Here is an 18,102-nt window from a genome sequence, read left to right on the forward strand (position 1 = left end):
CTGCACCCTAGTTGTGTATAGATTCAAGTCAAACATTTCTTACTCCCCACTCCCCCGAATACAGAGATGCTCCAAAAGCTGACATTTGATGGGTGTCTGAGACCACGAGAAGAGTATTCCACGTGGTCAAACTCGCCTCCATCAGCAACATTCCAAAGGATATTGCATACGTAACCGTGTGCAAGAGGCAACGTGAAACAGATGAATTTCACATTCAGATGTGGGGTCCTTCCCGGCTTCATCTGCAACATTCTGCTGTCCATCAGGACATGTGTGTGCAAATATCCCAAAGTCCCCATCATGTAGGTCCTGTGTGTTCAGGATGGGAGTGCTCACTGAGCCAACAGTATCCCTTCCTTGACTTTAGCTCCTTGCTCCGGCCCATGCTACCTGTTGCAGCCTGTGGTTCTGATCCTGGGAGGTTTGCTGGATCTAATGATGTCTTCTTTCCAGTGTCTGGCATGGGGAGGGGGGTGGCCACTGAGGCCAGACAGGGAGCCCAACACTTCACTACTGCCCATTCTCCTCCCAGGTGGTCACTATCTGAAATGTCAACGCTTTGGGCTGTTGGTCACTATTTCCCAATCATCTCCCACTTTCTAGGTTACATTCAATGCTTGACCCCATAATTCACGAATTCAGTAGCCATTCATTGAGTAAATCAGGAACCCAGGTACGCAGGACTAGCCATGTCTTGACTTTATGCTACAGTGACTGATCCCCCAGAAGATAAATCACTCTGCCCCTAGTCTGGCAGCAGGGAGAAATAGTTTCTTCTTCTCTGCTTGGTGATGACGTGTAGCTTTCAGACTGTCATGTGTGCCTTTCCCCACTCAAGCCACTGTCCGTTCCCTTGCCACAGCATCACACGCAGTGTCTTGACTCATCATCTTGTTAGTTGAAATATTCTGACAGCCCGGTCCACTCCATTACACTCTGTCAGTCTGAATCATGGCCCTTTCGTATCAGAAGCTGAACTAAAGACCACATGAGGCCTTGCGTAAGGTCACACAACTGGCCAGCCAGAGGCACCCCGAGAACCAGAGGGTCTGACTCCAGCTATCTGGATAAAATGTCTGAGAACCAGTCAGGTGTGCAGAGAGCCTAGACGAGTTTATGTCATTCCAAACGGTTGATAGACACCTGAATTACATGGAAGGATCTCGGATGGGCTCAGGGGGGTGTGGCGATCACCAACCTCAGGAGACAAACTTCCCCTTCTGGATCTGCGGACTTTGCGTTCAGGATAGCAAGAATCCCAGAACATCAGCTTCAGGTTACACGCAGAGCCGAGACGTGAAGGTGAGCTGCCTCCAGGGGGCTACATTTTTCAATGGGGGGAAAAACAGACTTAATTATATCTCTAAGAGGTACAGACACGCTGAGGAGGAATACCAGAAACGCCTGGGACCTGGAGCAGAAATGCCAAAGATGAGGATTTGGAAAGCTGTTAAAGGTTAAAGCTATAGAATGCAGCAGCACATGCCCCCACCCCACCCCACTCTCTCTGTCTGTGTCTGTGCGCACATGTGTGTGATTACACGTGAATACAGGTGTACGCATGCTTGGTGTATAGGTGCATGCATGCACAGTGTATATGCGTATGTCAGAGGACAATCTTTTCTATTTGTCCTTAGGCACTGTCTATCTTTTGTTCAACACAGGGTCTCTCATTGGCCTGGAATTTCGCTGAGTAGGCTAGGCTAGCAGGGCATTGAGCTCTAGGGGTCCACCTGTCTGCCCCGCATCTGGCCTTCACTAAGATCACAGTGCACATCAACCCACATGACCTTCACATGGATGCTGAGGGGCCTAACTTAGGTCCTCCTGATTGCAAGGCAAGCACTACCCAGTGAACCATCTGCTGGGTCCTCTCTCCCTTCTTCCAGAGCCTTCGAAAGGGTGGGAACACCTTTCCAGATGGGATGAGCGTGTCAGGCTAGTAGAAAAGGCTGCTCCACAGGTCAGTCAAATAAATATGCCCTTAGCCAAAGCCTTCCACAGCTCCCAGTGCTTGCAGGACAAACATTTGTTTGTTTGTTAACATTTTTAATTTTATTAAATTTTGTAAAATGTATTTTGATCATATAATTTTCTGTTCGCCAACTCTTTTCAGATTCTCCCCACCTTCCTACCCACCCAACTTTATGTTCTTTCTCTCTATCTCTATCTCTGTCTCTTTCTCAAAAAAATCAAACCATTTCAACACCAACAAAATGCACACAGAAAAACAATGGAGTCTGTTTTGTGTTTGTCAACCACTCCTGAGCATGAAGCCTGCCCTGGAATGGGGTTGATATACCCAGTGACCTTTTACCTTTTATTGGAGAAAACTGACTTTCCCTCCCAGCAGGTATCAATTGCATCGAGGTTCTTGATTGGGGGTGGAACTTCAAGTCCACTCCTGGTCTCAGTGCTGCGGTTTTGTCTGATTTGCATTTGTACAGCTCTGTGCATCTGTGTGCTGTCAGCCCCTGTGAGTTCACATAGATATACATCAGTTCTGTTCTGTCTAGAAAACGGTTTCCTTGGAGTCATACATGACCTCTCTGGCTCTTACAATCTCTCTGCCTCCTCTTCTACCTAGGTCCCTGAGCCTCGAAGGGGTGGGGTTTGATACAGACATCCTATTTAGGGTAGCTGCTCCAAGCTCTCTCAGTGGGTATCACAGGACAGCACTTCAGTGGGAAGCCCTAGCCTCCTTCATGGGGTGCTCTAAGAAGGCAAATGCTACGGGCAATCACAGAATAGATTCGTGTGGAATGACACAATGAAGAAGGTGGTCATAGGGCTCCTCACGGGAAGGTGATGGGACCATGGGGACAGGAGGACCTGAGTTCAGGAGAACCAGGAGGGAGAAACTGTGGAGTGCCTCCAGCCAATTTCTGACTCCCAGAATGAACCTCATGGCTCCCAGTTTGTGCCATAGCCCACACTAGCCTGTGGTCCCCATGGAGGAAGGGGTTCTTTGCTCTCGAAGAGTATTTGCAGGAGTTTAAAACAGATCATACAGAATGAAATGCCACCTGTGATGCCAGACAGTGATGCATTCTTAGTGTGGCCTCAAGAACTGACTTCCTTTCCTTTCCTCTGAATCTCCATCTCCTTTAGTAGTCATGGCTGAACTCCTGCCAGGTGCTTGCCCAAGCCCTGGGGATGGTGGAGCAGGCATGAGCACAATGCAGTCTGCCCTGAATGGGAGGCAAATGGAACATCCCCTGAACTGGGCAGGTGGAGCGCTATAGTTGAGAATACATGTCCTTCTTGCTCTCTGGGCCCCTGCTTACTCTTCACAACCTAATTTAAATACGAGCGCCTCTGCAGAAACTTCTTCAAATCTCCCTGTGTAGATTAGCATCTGTTGGATAGAGGGACAGATGGGTAGAGGGAAGGATGGCTGGAAGAATTGATGAGATAAATGGTTAGATTAATGGATGAGTAGGTCAGTGGGATAAATGGATGATGGGTGGATGGGTCAATGGATGGATGGATCCACTGATTGGTGGATAAGTGGATGGATAGATAGATAGATAGATAGATAGATAGATAGATAGATAGATAGATAGATAGATGGATAGAAATGGATGATAGGTGAGTGAGAAGATGGCAGATGATAGAAAGCTATGAATAAAAAGTTGGGACCAAGGGGTTGGGGATTTAGCTCAGTGGTAGAGCGCTTGCCTAGGAAGCGCAAGGCCCTGGGTTCGATCCCCAGCTCCGAAAAAAAGAACCAAAAAACAAAACAATAAAACAAACAAACAAAAAAAAAAGTTGGGACCAGAACCAGCCATTAATTTGGCTGTTAAGTACCAGGCCCTGGGGACCAGCTGGGTTGTTTGTGTCATCTTTCATGAAACACTGCGCTCTGGTTTCAGTCAAGGTGAGGACAAGAGTGTGAAAGTCAGGCTTGAACTAGTGAGACAGAGGAAACCTAGTCTCTGAAAACAGAGGTGCAGGAAAGTGTGCCCAGCTGGGAAGGGTGGGAGCCAGGCCCTCTGAGGGGTCTAGTGTGGGAAAGATAGCTCTGGGCTGAGTGAGGCTGTGGCTAGCTCGCTGCAGGTACCACACAGACTTCAGGTCAAAGGGACAGAAAACAGAAGATTCTGGGTGAGCTGGAAAGGACGCATTCCTTGAGCCTGCACCCACACAAGCTCTTGCTTAACCCAGGCCGCATCTCGAGCTCCCCTTAGTCATCTTTCTTGCTTCGTGCAAAGATCTTGAGCCACTGTAGGCTCTGAAAGTGACTCATGTCTGTGATGAGGCCTGGCACCTGGAGGCCCTGTAGTCCTCCCTTGACTAAGGCAGAATTCACTTTGGCGCTTTGTCCCACCATGTGGTTTTTACAAACCAGACAACAGTGTAGAGTTCTAGTCTTTAGATATGACAGAAATGATCCTTTGTAGATTCCCTGATATGATAAGTTTAGATGCAAATATTTCCTACCCATTGGAGTGCGGAGATCACATTGAAATATTGATTGTTTTTTTTTTTTTTTTTTTTGGTTCTTTTTTTCGGAGCTGGGGACTGAACCCAGGGCCTTGCGCTTCCGAGGTAAGCGCTCTACCACTGAGCTAAATCCCCAGCCCCGAAATATTGTTTTATAGTCAATCGTCATTTGTGTGTGTGTGTGTGTGTGTGTGTGTGTGTGTGTGTGTGTGTGTGCGCATGTGTGCTGGGGACTAAATCCAGGGCCTTCACACTTGCTGGGAAGTGCTCTGCCAGTAAGCTACATTTTCTAGAAACTTTATTTTGAGACAGGACCTCACAAACTCCCAAATTGGCCTTGAACTCATGCTGTAGCCCAGGAAAGTGAACACTCCATCCTCCTGTTCTCACATTCCAAGTGGCTGAGATTGCAGGCCTGGGCCCCCAGTTTGTTTGGTTTCTGGTTTTGGAAATTGCTGGGTTTTATGTCTGTCCACAGAAAAGGAATTTGAGACTCAGAGCTGTTAAGTAACTCCTCTGACTCAGGTCGGCCATCGCTCAAGCTCAATCCCTGTGCCCCACACATGAATTTTCACTTACTTTTCTGACCCAGACCCGCCTTCTACAACTACCACTGCATTCTCTACATTCTTTTTTAAAACCTTATGTTACACACACACACACGCACACACACGCACTCACGCACACACGCACACTCAGATTATCAGGTTAGTGTGCCAGTTGCCTTACCCACTGAGCCATCTCACCAGCCCCCTCTCCACTCTTATGTATTTCAATGTCAGGCACCTACCACATGCCCTGCCGTGGCTATGTGTCTGAACTGTGGACCCTGTGGGGAGGAATGCTCACTCAAATAAAATAGATTGACATGCATGGCAACCTGTAGGTGTGACAGTATGATCAACATATAAATACTATGTCAGAATGAAACTATAACATGGCCCTTATCAATTTACATTTTATGCAAGTTAGGCATGGTGATACATAGCTATAATCCCCAAAAACGGGGTCCAAGGGTCAAGAGTGTTAGGTCATAATCTAATGCATAATTTGTTTAAAGCCAGCCTGGGCTACATGAGACCCTGGTTGAAACCCACTCCCACAAAGAGATAAGGCTTTACGATGTCTATGTTATATGTTGAAATCTTATATGTCATTATATACAATCAATTATATATATGTATGTGTGTGATATATATATACACTATTTGAATGAAATATATGTTATATAAAATACAATATTTATATTTTAGAAATTAAATCTCTATTTGTATATATGCATGGGAGATCAGAAGAGGTTTTGTATCCCATGGAGCTGGAGTCATATAGTGTTTGTGAGCCACTCAGTGTGGGTGCTAGGAATCAAGTTTGGGTCCTCTGCAAGAGCAGTATCACTCTTAACCATTGAGCCATCTATCCTGTCCCCATAAAACTATATTGAGGGGCTGGGGACTTAGCTCAGTGGTAGAGCGCTTACCTAGGAAGCGCAAGGCCCTGGGTTCGGTCCCCAGCTCCGAAAAAAAGAACCAAAAAAAAAAAAAACTATATTGAAATACTGCTTAGTGGCGAGGAGGCGGGATCTGATCAGAGCTTGAAGACATTTATCATACCACTGTCCTGTAGCAGATCACAGGTTCATTGGCCTCTCACGATAGCATGAGTAGCAACTTTTTAGCCATGGGCAGAGTGGTAAGAACACCCTTGCTCTCCAGTGGCTAATGTCACAGTTGCTGGCAGACAGACACCCTGTGGGCTTCGGGCCTACAGGGAGGAGAAGTGTCATGTATGGATTCAAAGGAGCTTTGAGAATCTTACGGGCCCAGCCAGCATTGTGACCCCATCCAACCTGGCAGGCAGACCCAGCCCAGGGAGGGGCCCAGTGGCAGGCAAAGGGTGACGAGCCTTTGACAGAAGCCATATTTGCTTCTAGGCCTTTGGAGGGACATGGTCGCAATGCTGTGGCCATCATGGGTATGAGAATGGGGTGCTAACTGCCTGTGGAGGTCTGTAATGCTGGGTTCCCAAGTTAAACACAGGTTTGCTTAGGGAGAAGTCTATGGGTGATATGTGGGCAGATGGCATGCTGGAGAATCTAGATAACATGCTGCAGGAGGTCCAAGGGCCTGTCTTATAGGGACTTGGGACTGCTTCTCCTGGAGAAGGAGGTTGAGAACCCACCCTTGTCTTCAAAGATCTCAGGAATCAGGAATAAACTATTGCTTTTCTTCTTCCCAAGGTCCCCGTCTAGGGTCTAAGAAGGAAGGACGGAAGGAGAGAAGGCTCAATTCTATTTCAGGCCTTTTCTGGGGCCTTTGAACCCCCATTAGACAAATGGTAAAACAGGAAACCGGAGTTCCCCACAAGGGCAGGTGCTGGCGCTGCCCCAGACCTGCCGACCCCCAAAGCCACACTCGCTGCTTCCCTCCTATTTGAAGCTATGTGTGACAGAAGGGAGGTAGTGAGCTCACCTATCCCTAGTGACTGGAAACAACCCAGAGTGACCAGGTGGAAGGAGATGGTTACCCTGGTGATTCAAGCATCTGCCTCGGGCTACCACAGTAGCCTCGAAATTCCCGAGGAAACCCCTTTCCCGGATACCCATGTTGCTGCGTGCCTGCTGACACCCAACAGGATGTCTTCTGCTCTCTCCCCAGGTGTCGTGCGCCAAGTGCGGCCCATCGTGGGCCCATTTTATGCCGTCCTGAAGCTGGAGATGAACTACGTGTTGGGAGGCGTGGTTTCCCACCGGAACGTCGTCAATGTGCATATCTTCGTCTCTGAGTACTGGTTCTGAGGACCGGTTTGCAGCACGGCCAGGAGTGTACCCCTCCGCCTGGCCACGCCCTTGCTCCCAGTGACTGCCAGGTGCCTGTCTGTACCCCTCGGGCGTTCCTTGGTGTTTCATGTTGGTTTGTAAGGCCACATACATTAAGCTGAGCCACGTCACTTAAGTCCAGCTGACGTACTGTGCTGTTTAAACATTGCTCAGTCATGTGGTTAAATCCTTGCTTTTTTTTTTTTTTTTTTTTTTTTTTTTTAATGCAAAGGTCGAATTTTATTCTCTTTCCCTGCCTGTGGGCTAGGCAATGCTAAGGACCAATTGAAGGAGTTTTCAAAGCAGCGCTCCACCCAAGAGCCAAGAGGTAGCCCTTCTCACTGAGTCTGCTTAAGGGGTGACATTTTGGTACATATATATATATATATATATATATATATATATATATATATATATATGAATATGAATGAGAAAAACCAACTGGGCTCTGTGTGCTTCAAACTGATGGCTGCTGTAGAGCGGTGCATAAATAAATATACAATAAATTCTCCCCAGAAGCAGCTCACAAGCATGCCTCGGGGGCACCTAGAAAGTGGATTGCAATTTTGTTCAAAGGAAAGCCCTTCGGTAAAGATGTGAGCTGCAAGGTTTGTGTGTGGCCTGGTATGGCTGTGGGGGAGGCTGGTGTGTCCCTGTGTGTCTCTGGGGGTAGCTGGTGTGTCTCAGTGTATCTATGGGGGTGGCTAGTGTAGCCTTCCTTGTGTGTCCATGGGGGTGGCTAATATGGCCTCATGTTCAAGGATGTGGCTGATGTGTCCCAGTGTGACCATGGGGGTGACTGGTGTGTCCCAGTATGACCATAGGAGTGACTAGTGTGTCCATAGGGTGACTATTGTGTCCCAGCAGGTTCATAGGGGTGACTGGTATGTCCATAGGGGTAACTGGTGTGTCTAGTGTGTCCATGGAGGTGGCTGGCTTTCTTTGTACCCTAAAGCTACCTTTCCTCACAAGGGTAAACAAGCTTTTGTGATCTTCCTAACAGCCTACTACACACTCTCCAGATGGGGCTTCTGCTAGCTCAGAGGTCTTCCAAGAACTGAAGGACCGCAAATCTCCCCTAAAGCCATTTCAAAGTCTCCCCTGCCCACCAGAGCTCCAATGTACGGATTGTAAAAGCTTCCCAGTTGGGAATCGTTGTTGTCACAGTGTCCTAGCCTGTTTCGAGAACAAAATACTCAAAGCTGGGTAATTTATTTACAAAGAATAAGTGCTTGCTTGGCATATCTATATATGGCGGTTGGGAAGTATACGTGCCGGCTTGACATCTGGTGAGGGCCTCCCTGCCCCATGACGAGGCAGGATGTCATCTGATGAGCAGGAGTACTAGCTCAGGTCTCCTACAAAGCTCCCAATGACCTCATCTAATCCCAATACCCTCCCAAAGGCCCTGCTTCCAAAATCCATCAACACATGGCTCTGAAGATTACATTCTTATCATTTATCTTTCGAGAGACACATCTGAGCCGCAACACATACCTGTCCTCTAAGGAACTGACACATGTTTTTTGTTTGTTTGTTTGTTTGTTTGTTTTTTCCCCATGTCTGGCCCTGTCAGGCACCTCTCCGAGCTCTGGGATTTCTGACTTCCTGGGGTGGACAGTGGATAATGACTCAAAGCTAAGCACAAAGAAAAGAAGCTGCTACCCGTGCTGTCTCCAAAAGATGCCCCGACTAGGTAGTAGGCATGATACATAGGACTTTGTTTATTGGGCATGGTGAGGCCCAATCTCAAGAGAGCCACACAGGGCTCAGAGGGAATCTCTATTGCCCGGAGGTCATGCAGCCTCTTAGAAACATAGAAGTGTTCAAATCCTAGTTGTTTGGCCCTGAACTCTCGACACTCCATGTAAGACCAGATCCAGCTGCATATATCAGTGAGCAAAGGTCACTCAGCGTCAGTGACGGGCTGGGCAGGTCCTGTATTAGGCTCCTCCTTTATACATAGCTCTCTATCTTGTGGCAGGCATGGAAGGTACTCACATTCAGTGCCTATCCTCACCGAGACATTGACCCACAGCAATATGCACCGTCCCGGAAGTGCCAGTGCTGGAAAGCCTAGGCAATTCCACTTAGTACTGCCACCCTCAAGAACACGGACCCAGCCTCTGGGAACACTCAGGGTCCCTGAGGTCACTGCTCACCCCAGCACCAGGGTGCTTACATTTTGGCAATCTGAGTTGCTGGTTAGGAGATGATGCTGATGGGGCTAGACAGTCCGGGGATCATGGGAACAGGATGCACAGAGGACATTTGAAGAGCTCTTCAGGTTAGAGCCTTGATGGGGAAGGGAGATTGGATCTTGGTGGTGGAGAGCAATAACTGTTCCTGGAGAGGACTGAGTTCTGTTCCCAGCACCCACATGAGGTGGTTCACAAGTGCCTGTAACTCCAGCTCCAGGGTATCTGATGCTCTCTGCTGACTTCTTTAGGTACTTGTGTGCACATACACACACACACAATCATAGATTAAATAATAAAATTTTGGGCTGGAGAGATGGCTCAGCGGTTAAGAGCACCCGACTGCTCTTCCAGAGGTTATGAGTTCAATTCCCAGCAACCACATGGTGGCTCACAACCATCTGTAAAGAGATCCGATGCCCTCTTCTGGTGTATCTGAAGACAGCTACAGTGTGTACTTATATATAATAAATAAATAAATCTTTAAATAATAAAATTTTTACAAACAAAAATGGAATCTCAATGAGGAAAGGCAGTCTGTGAGTGGTGTGGGAGTCCTTGCAGGTCACCTGGAGCCCGAGGACCACATCTGCCCTCCAGCAAAGGGGATTCCTGGGACCCCTTTCCTTCCTTTCCAGTAGCTGGATACTGGGCTGAGAGGACTGTTTCAGAGAAGGGAGCTTGTCACTGTGTCTGTTTCCTCCATACATACACACCCTGTGTGTGTGTGTGTGGGGGGGGGTCTGTAAGGATGTCACTTTGAGTGTGTGTGTGTTTGTCTGTGTGCCTGTGTGTGTCTGTGTGCCTGTGTGTGTGTGTGTGTGTGTGTGTCTGTGTCTCTGTGTATTTTTGTGTGTCTCTGTGGGTCTGTCGGGATGTCACTTTGGGTGTGTGTGTGTGTGTGTGTGTGTGTGTGTGTGTGTGTACATATGTGTGTATGTGCAGGAATGTGCATGTGTACATGAGGCCAAGGGACAAACCCGAGTATCATTCCTCAGGCACTGTCCACCTTGTTTTAGAGACAGCTCTCATCTGTCTGAAACTCACCCTGTAGGCTAGACCGGCTGGCTAGCAAGCCTCCGGAATCTGTCTGTGCCCTCCAGGGCTAGGATTACAGGCATCCCAGCATGTTTACATAGACTCTGGGGACTGACCTCAGTTCCTTCCACTTTCATAGCAGGAAATCTTCCCCACCTCCCACCCCCCCCCCAGCCCCCAGCCCCACTTTCACTCAATTCGTAGCCATTCCTAGGTGCTATTGGTGGACAGAGTCAAGCCTCCTGTTGTTGATTGGCTTGCAGATGAGCATGGGATCCAAGATGTTAATCAAGACCCTTCCTGAGGGAGCTGCCCCGTCCCTTGGGGCAGAACAGTCAAAGGAGGGATGAGGGCTGCCAGATAGGATTGCAGAACAGAAGAGAGCAGAGTGCTGACCCTCCTCAACTCAGAGATAACCAAACTGGACTGTGGCAGGGCTGGTGGGTATCACCGCTATCTTCCTAGCCTGTTTCTGCTTGTCAGAGTGGAAAGGTTAATCCCAAAATGACGGTGAGGCATGTCAGAGGTCCACACAAGAGGTCTTTGCAAGCTATGAAATGCCGTGCATGTGTGCGCGTGGGTTGGTTTCCTTGACCTTCTGAAGTAAAGATGTAAACAAAGGAACAATGCCCCTGGCCATGGAGCCCCACAATGAGCCCCAGGATCCTTTGCAACCCTGGCCTCCATTTCTTAATCACCCATGAAAGACAAGATGGACAGGAGTATCGATTCCACTCAGCCCCAACTGCGTGCATTTCGTACCACACCCTGTGTGGCACTTACAGTGGTCCCATGAGTAGCACCCATTATTCTTACAAAGAAATTGTCAGAGCCCCCAACAGTAGTGCACCCTTCTTACTTGCCCCCTTAAATACTGAAAGGAACTCACAGAGATGCCAGTCACTTGCTGATCTCATCAAATGAGCTGGAGGAGAAGGTTCCAGAAAGCTGCGTCATAGTGCCCTATTCTAACAGAAAGCTATTGACTTTGAAGACTTAGCCGCTGTTATAAAGCATGTGAGGAAATCAGTTGGAAGATTTACCTCAGTTCACACAGAAGTTTCAACCTATAGCCTATCCACACTATTGCTCCTAGGTCTGTGGCAAGATAGAACTGGGAACCAGGAAGTAATTAAAGGAAGATGGGAGGGGCCAGGAACAAGATATTCCCCTTCAAAATCACGTCCCCATGCCCCACTTCCTCCAACTAAACCCCACTCCTGAAGTTCCCACCACTTTCCTAAACACTATTAAGTTATGAATCCTTCAATGGATGAATCCTTCGACGAAGCCACAATCCCCAGAATCCAGTCATCCCCCAGTGGCCTCACCAACCACTGAACATCACTGCACTGGGGACCGAGCCTTCAACATGGGAGCTTCGAGAAACATTTAGTACACAAACCTACCCAACTGCACCCAGGAGTTTTGTGGCTTGAAGCCGAGAGATGTTCAGGCCAGCCTGTGCCCTTCAGAGATCAGTGCTGATAAATACATGGAAACCCAGAAAAGGCAGCAGTGCTCCCCGGCCCCTCACCTGCTGACAGAACCAAAGATGGAGAGCCTGCCTTCCCAAGTCCCAGCAAGGTTCTTGGGTCTGCTCTAGCAAACCTGAAACTGGCTGTATGTTCTTTGCTTTTTAAGTATTTTATTCAAGATTTCAAACACGCATGTTGCATAGCACCCTCCTCAGAGCCAAGCAGCTGCTGTCTTCGTGGGTCCAGCTGTGCCTGCTTGCAAAAGATCATCACAGCTGTCCTTGTTGAGTATGGGTGGTCCCTCACAGGAGAGGGAGCTTAGGGCCATGGGACCCTCACCTGAGTATTCAGCCCCTCCTCCCAGTCACTTGTATGCAGTTTTCTATTCTGCTCTAACCTGTGTAGCCCTGGGGTCTTGGGGAGGGGTAGAGTATATGGTCTGGGGAGGTGTAGGGGAAGGAGGCTCCATCTATGCAGCTGTGGCAGCTGCATCCATGCTGGATGCAACCTTCCAGTGTGGCTGCCTGAGGGAGGGTCACCCACACTCCTGCCTGTGACACTTCACCCATGCTCTGTATATAAACCTAATAAATCATTACCTTATTAGTTCCCAGGGGGAACTTTGGCTTGTCATAGGGACCCTGGAAGGAGGGGTCTAGTTGCTTTCTTAGTTCGCCATAGAGACAAAATTCTTGCAATGACACAGCAAGGTTAGAAGGATTTCACAAAGAATGTCAGAACATGTAGCATCTAGATTCTGCTTGTGAGGCGTTAGGGGTCTAGCTGCATTTTGAAAAAAAAAATGGCAACAGGATAGGATAGAATGAGATAGCCTGACCTAACAGCTTATCAGCCTTAGAGTTTGTATACTTGGGTTCAGGGTCAATCACTCAGAAGCTCTGGAGCACGTGACCCTTGGTTGGAGAACCTAGGGATTCTGTGGAACAGCATTGGGTGGGCCCCATGGTGGGGCTGAGGCTTAGCACACAGGGTGGGGCGAAGGGACTTTGGCACACAGGTCCCCAGTCGGCAGCACTGACGCTGTAGTCTTGTGAGATGGGGTGGTTTTCATTCCATGAGATGACACAGTTTATTAGAGTCTAGACAGGCAGTGTTGACGGGGGATTCATAACTGTCCTATAAGCATTTGCTTATGTGTCTGCCCCCTGCTGGGCAGAAAGCACCATGATGGGGACTTGGTTTTGTCCACTTGAAGTTCCTCCCAAGTAGTACCTGCCACAGAAGAGCTTCTCTGGGAAGCACGGAAGCGCTGCAAACAGACAGGAAGTGGATGAATACTTGACTCTTGCCGCAGCGCCGGACAGCCTGTCACCGTGACAGCTGACGCCGGTAAGCAGCAGCAGCAGAGGGCGCCAAGGAAAGACGGTTTCCAGGAAGGTTTATTTTATTTCTTTTATATTTGTTCATCTGAGATGTGTATGTACATGAGTTTTCCACATACGTGCGGATGCCCAAAGAGGTCAGAAAAGGGTGTTGGGTCCCCTGGAGTCACAGGTAGTTATAAGCTTCCCAACCTGGGAACTGAACTAAGGAACTCTGCAGGAGCAGCAAGTATTCCTGATGACTGGGCCATCTCTCCAGCTCCCTGGAGCTCACGGCTCACAGTTCAGACAGTCTACTCTCAAGCGTCTTGTTAGAAACTTCCTCCGAGAACCAACAAACCCACCTTCCATACCCTCTCTTCTCTCATAACTTTAAGCCTCTTTCAGAAAATAGTTCATTTAAAAACAAACAAAAGCCAAAAAAAAAAAAAAAAAAAAAGACGCAGCCTCCAGCCTTCCCTACACCAGGTTCCAAGTATTGACTTTCAGGTCTATGTGTACCTTACCCATCTAGGCTTTGAAAGGCAGACGGCCCTTAGCAGCTCAGGTGGACAGTGGGTCTATTCTCTTAGGCCCTGATCTTGGACCCCAAACTCAGAACCACCCTACTTTTCAGAAAAGCAGCTCTCCAGATGGTACCCTCTCCATGACATAAGAACAGCCAGGCTACTTGCAGTGACGGTGCTCTGGGGTAGCAGTTTGAGCTTTGGAACCCATTAAGGACATCTTGAGGTAGGTTCACCCCCAAGGTCACACTGTGGCCCTATCTGTGGCAGCCACTGGATCTCAGAAGTGAGGGAGGACTGTTTTGCACTTGGCAAAGTCGAAGCGTCTTATCCCACAGCCCATCTCTCTTCATGGCCTCATCTAGATAATTGCATAATTAATTGTGTGCAGGTAATTCACACAGGGGAGGAGGTTCCAGGGAGGGGAGGCCAGGTTTTCACTGCCTGGAAAGGTGCCAGGCAGCCTCTGTGCAGACCCCATCGTAGGCATGCCTGGGAGTGTGTTGGGGGCCCTTGGCATGCTCATGAGACCTCAAGAGAACAGCTCTGCTGGAACCCAGTGACTTTGTCATGGCCTGCTTAATACTAAGGGCTTAAGTCAGAGGCTGTCCCTCAGATCAGAGGCTCTGCAAGATGGTGGGGATGAGAAGGCCTCTCAGCTCAAGGTTGGAAGGAGTTGGCCTTCCCCAGGGGCTTGCACCAGTCTATTTTCTGGATGTTTCTGGAAAGCAGCACTCATGATTTTTACTTCCACATGCACTCCACGACCCACCCCCACATGCTCATTGTCCATAAAGCTACACATTGGCTCAGGGGTCCAGGAGGCTGATCTTCAAAGGACTGGACCCGGTGGACAAAGTATTGGAGTCAGAGAAATGGTCCCAAAACAGACTTGAATCCTTGAATTCCCTCTCTTCCCTGGCTTGCCCTCTATTGTCTCACTGTAAAACGTAGATATAGACTCCCAAGGCTGGTGGAGCTGTGGATACTGGGAGGGGGCAGAGTGTTGAGGGGGTAGGGCTTGGAGGGGTGGGGCCTGGAGGGAGTCAGGCCAGGGTTGCTGCCTGCAAAGCATCCTTCCACAGTCTGCCGACCTGTTTCCCTCTCTGTCACACCCTTTCTTCCTCTGCAATGCACAGGTGTCCCTCTCTCCTTGGGACCTCCCTCCATCACTCAGCAACCCACCCTGTGCATCCCCAGCCTGCTCCAGAGAGGGAGGTAGAGAGAAGAGTCAAGGTGGGTTGGAGTGGAAGAAACATGAGACACGAAGCTGGACCAAGGAAGAAGGAGAGTTGGACCCGGATCCTCTGACATAGGGGTTCTGAACCTTCCTAATGCTGTGACCCTTTAACACAGTTTCTCGCATTGTGGTGACCCCCCAACCATAAAATTATTTTCATTGCTACTTCATAACTGTAGCTTTGCTGCTGTCGTGAATCATAATGTACACACTTGTTTTTCTGATGGTTTTAGGTGACTCCTGTGAATCATCCCCCTCAGGGGGTCACCATTCAGGTGGAGAAGCTATTCTCTGCCATCTAACGTCTTTGCCAATGGAGTCTCTGCGATCCAGTTCCAACATTCTAAGTGAGAAGTCTGAGTGATCATGGGAGCTGGATACACGGTAGCATTTACAGACTGTCTAGCCATTGTCACGCCATTAGGCCCTCTCTGGCTGCCTCACCTCAACTGCTGCCCCTGTGTGTGGAGCACGGGGTGATCCTGACTCAACACCTATTCTGTACTTCTCTATGTAAAGTTGCTACACACACACACACACACACACACACACACACACCACTGCCACCACCACCACCACCACCACCACCACCACCACCACCACCACCACCACCACCACCACCAAGTGGTTTGGCACAAAGGAATAATGTCCATGTGATTTCTTCCATGTCACCTCTCCGAGTTAGAGGAGATTTTGCTTGAAACTGTTTCTCCTGAGCCTCCAGAAGCCTTGCTTCGGACACTCAAGCACACTGTACCCAGATCACTATAGAAGAAACTTAAGTGTTCTGAGGTAGCATGCTGAGGCCCACCCGTGTTGATGGGACATGCTGGGCTGTCTTGGTTTCTCTGCCAAACAAGGAGAAGCCCCCAGCCTGTGATATGGCTGGGATTCTGAGTCTTGGGTATTTTTCATCTATCAGTGCCACCCAGTAAAGCAGAGTTTGCTCACTTAGGGGGATGCCAGGAAGACTCATTTATTCATTTTAAAGTAGAAGTGTGCCATCCCGCCAGCCTTTCTGTTGGCCATGGTGCCGGTGTGGAAGAGGAGTCTGGAGTGTTGGTCTGGCTGGGAGGTCAATGACTTAAGGAAGGGCTCTTCAGTGTTCCACGATAACCACAGTGGAGTAGAGTTAGGAAAGGAGCCAAGAAGGCGGAGCCAAGAAGGCGGCAGCTCAGACTGGAACTCCAGGCATAGTAGAGTCGACTTTTAGTAGAGGCTGGAAAACAAAACACTGGACACAGGACACGGGCAAGCTGCCTAGAGAAACCCAGCACGTGGTGTGTGCCAGGGCAACACAGAACTTTCCGATCAATGTCAACTCTTGCCTCTTGGCCAGGAGCAATGGTATCTCAGAAACTCAGATGCCTCCAGAGTGTAGCCCTGAGCTGGTTCCTATGCAGAGGTCCTCTGTCCTTGCCTACAAAGAGTATTCCAGTCAAGGACATTCATTATGTTCAAATCCCTGAGCATATGGATGGTCAGAAATTATAATAGCACAAAAAGAACCATGCTTATACAGGGACAAAGACCGGAGCTGGCCTAGTATTGCTTTGAGTGGTACAGTGAATTCCTCTACCCAGAGAGGCCACAGTCAACATCCCCAAAGAGGCAGTTGGCATTCAGTCACTAAGAAAGAGACCTCTCCTCCCTTCTCTCTGGGAACCAGTCCCACATTGGGACACCAGCATTTCTTTGCAACCCTCTCAGATCTCTCCAAAGGCTGCTCTTCAGACGTGTTGGTTTTCTAATCTGTAAAATGGGCTGATAATTACTAGCCTGCAAGTTGTTGGTGTGAGCTAAGTGAGGTTGGGAATACCAGACACAGGTACAGCACCTAAAGTAACCTCAGCAAGCACCTGCTCTAGTTTCTTCCTTCTCTGCCACCCACTTTGGCAGGTTCACAGGAGAGGCACACCCCACTTTCAAACTTTTGGGACTAGAGAGATGTTTCCATGGTAAAGGCGGCTTGCTGAGCTTTCAAAGGCTGAAATCATAACGACTAAAATTTGGATCCCTGCATCCAGTCTGTATAAGAGTTTAGGCATTTTGGAGCTCACCTATGACCCTGGCTCCAAACGGTGCAGAGACAAGATCTCTGGGGCTTGGTGATTTGGATCATACCAAAGAAAACACAAGCCTCAGGTCCAGCAAGAAACCTCGACTCAAAGGAAGTGAGGTGACAGAAAAGGACACCTGACACCCCTTTTAACCTCCACAGGCACCTGCACACACCATGCATGTACAAATACATGCACACACCACAGATATACACACACATATACACACACCACATACATACACACACATATACACATACATATACACATACACACATATACACATACACAAACACATATACACACATACATACCACACACATACACACATACACACCAACCAATTATTTAAACTCATGTTTTTCCATGTCTCCTATATATCTCAGGTGTGGAAGAGACTGGGATATACAGAAAGGAGGAGGCAATGTGGCTACTTAGAGACTTAATCAGAAGGAGGCTGTGAGGAGTGAAGGGTTCCTCAGGCACAATGGAAGCTACTTCTGTCTACTTCAAACTTAAGATTTATTTCTTTGGGTTTGTTTGTTTGTTTTGAGAGTCTCCCTGGGGAGCCATGGCTGGCTTTGAACTCGTAACAATGCCCCTGATGCTGGGATTTCATGCCCGTGCCGTCAAGCCCCGCTTCTTCTTTAACCATTTCATCAGTTATGCTCCAGACTCTTTTTAATTTCGCCTAAGAAGTAAAGTCTGAAAGAACCCAATGCACTTATCAAGGCTATGTACTTTAATAAGAATGCTATTAAAATGCTTTTAAAATCCCAAGTATGAAATTACCTTTTCCTGTTTAGTTTCAGGGAAGATCAAATCTAAGTTCAACGTCCAGTTGAATTTTAAAATACAGCCTGATAGTTTAATCTTGCTTCTCCTGTTTTTCTACTCAATATACCGTTTAAAGTTGTTTGTTTGTTTGTTTATATGTAAGCACACATACACACACAATATAAACACACATATATACAT

General features: G+C 48.3%; 1 protein-coding gene and 1 long non-coding RNA gene across 2 annotated transcripts in view; one reads left to right on the forward strand and one right to left on the reverse strand.

Moving 5' to 3' along the window:
* Positions 1 to 7,782, forward strand: part of Fbln1 (fibulin 1) — a 79,222-nt gene extending 71,440 nt beyond the window's left edge. Inside the window, 1 exon segment of the mRNA NM_001127547.1 lies at positions 7,101 to 7,782. Within this exon segment, the coding sequence (NP_001121019.1) occupies positions 7,101 to 7,240 (140 nt within the window). The 3' untranslated portion in view covers positions 7,241 to 7,782.
* On the reverse strand, positions 677 to 11,613 carry LOC120093703 (uncharacterized). Its single transcript, XR_015625840.1, has 3 exons — positions 11,387 to 11,613; positions 2,318 to 2,474; positions 677 to 1,321 (listed from the first exon to the last, which is right to left on the reverse strand). It is a non-coding gene; the product is annotated as an uncharacterized LOC120093703 (long non-coding RNA).
* Positions 11,614 to 18,102: the final 6,489 nt, after the last annotated feature.

The sequence above is a fragment of the Rattus norvegicus genome, chromosome 7 (genome assembly GCF_021556685.1).
Source record: "Rattus norvegicus strain SHRSP/BbbUtx chromosome 7, alternate assembly SHRSP_T2T, whole genome shotgun sequence".
NCBI lineage: Eukaryota > Metazoa > Chordata > Mammalia > Rodentia > Muridae > Rattus > Rattus norvegicus.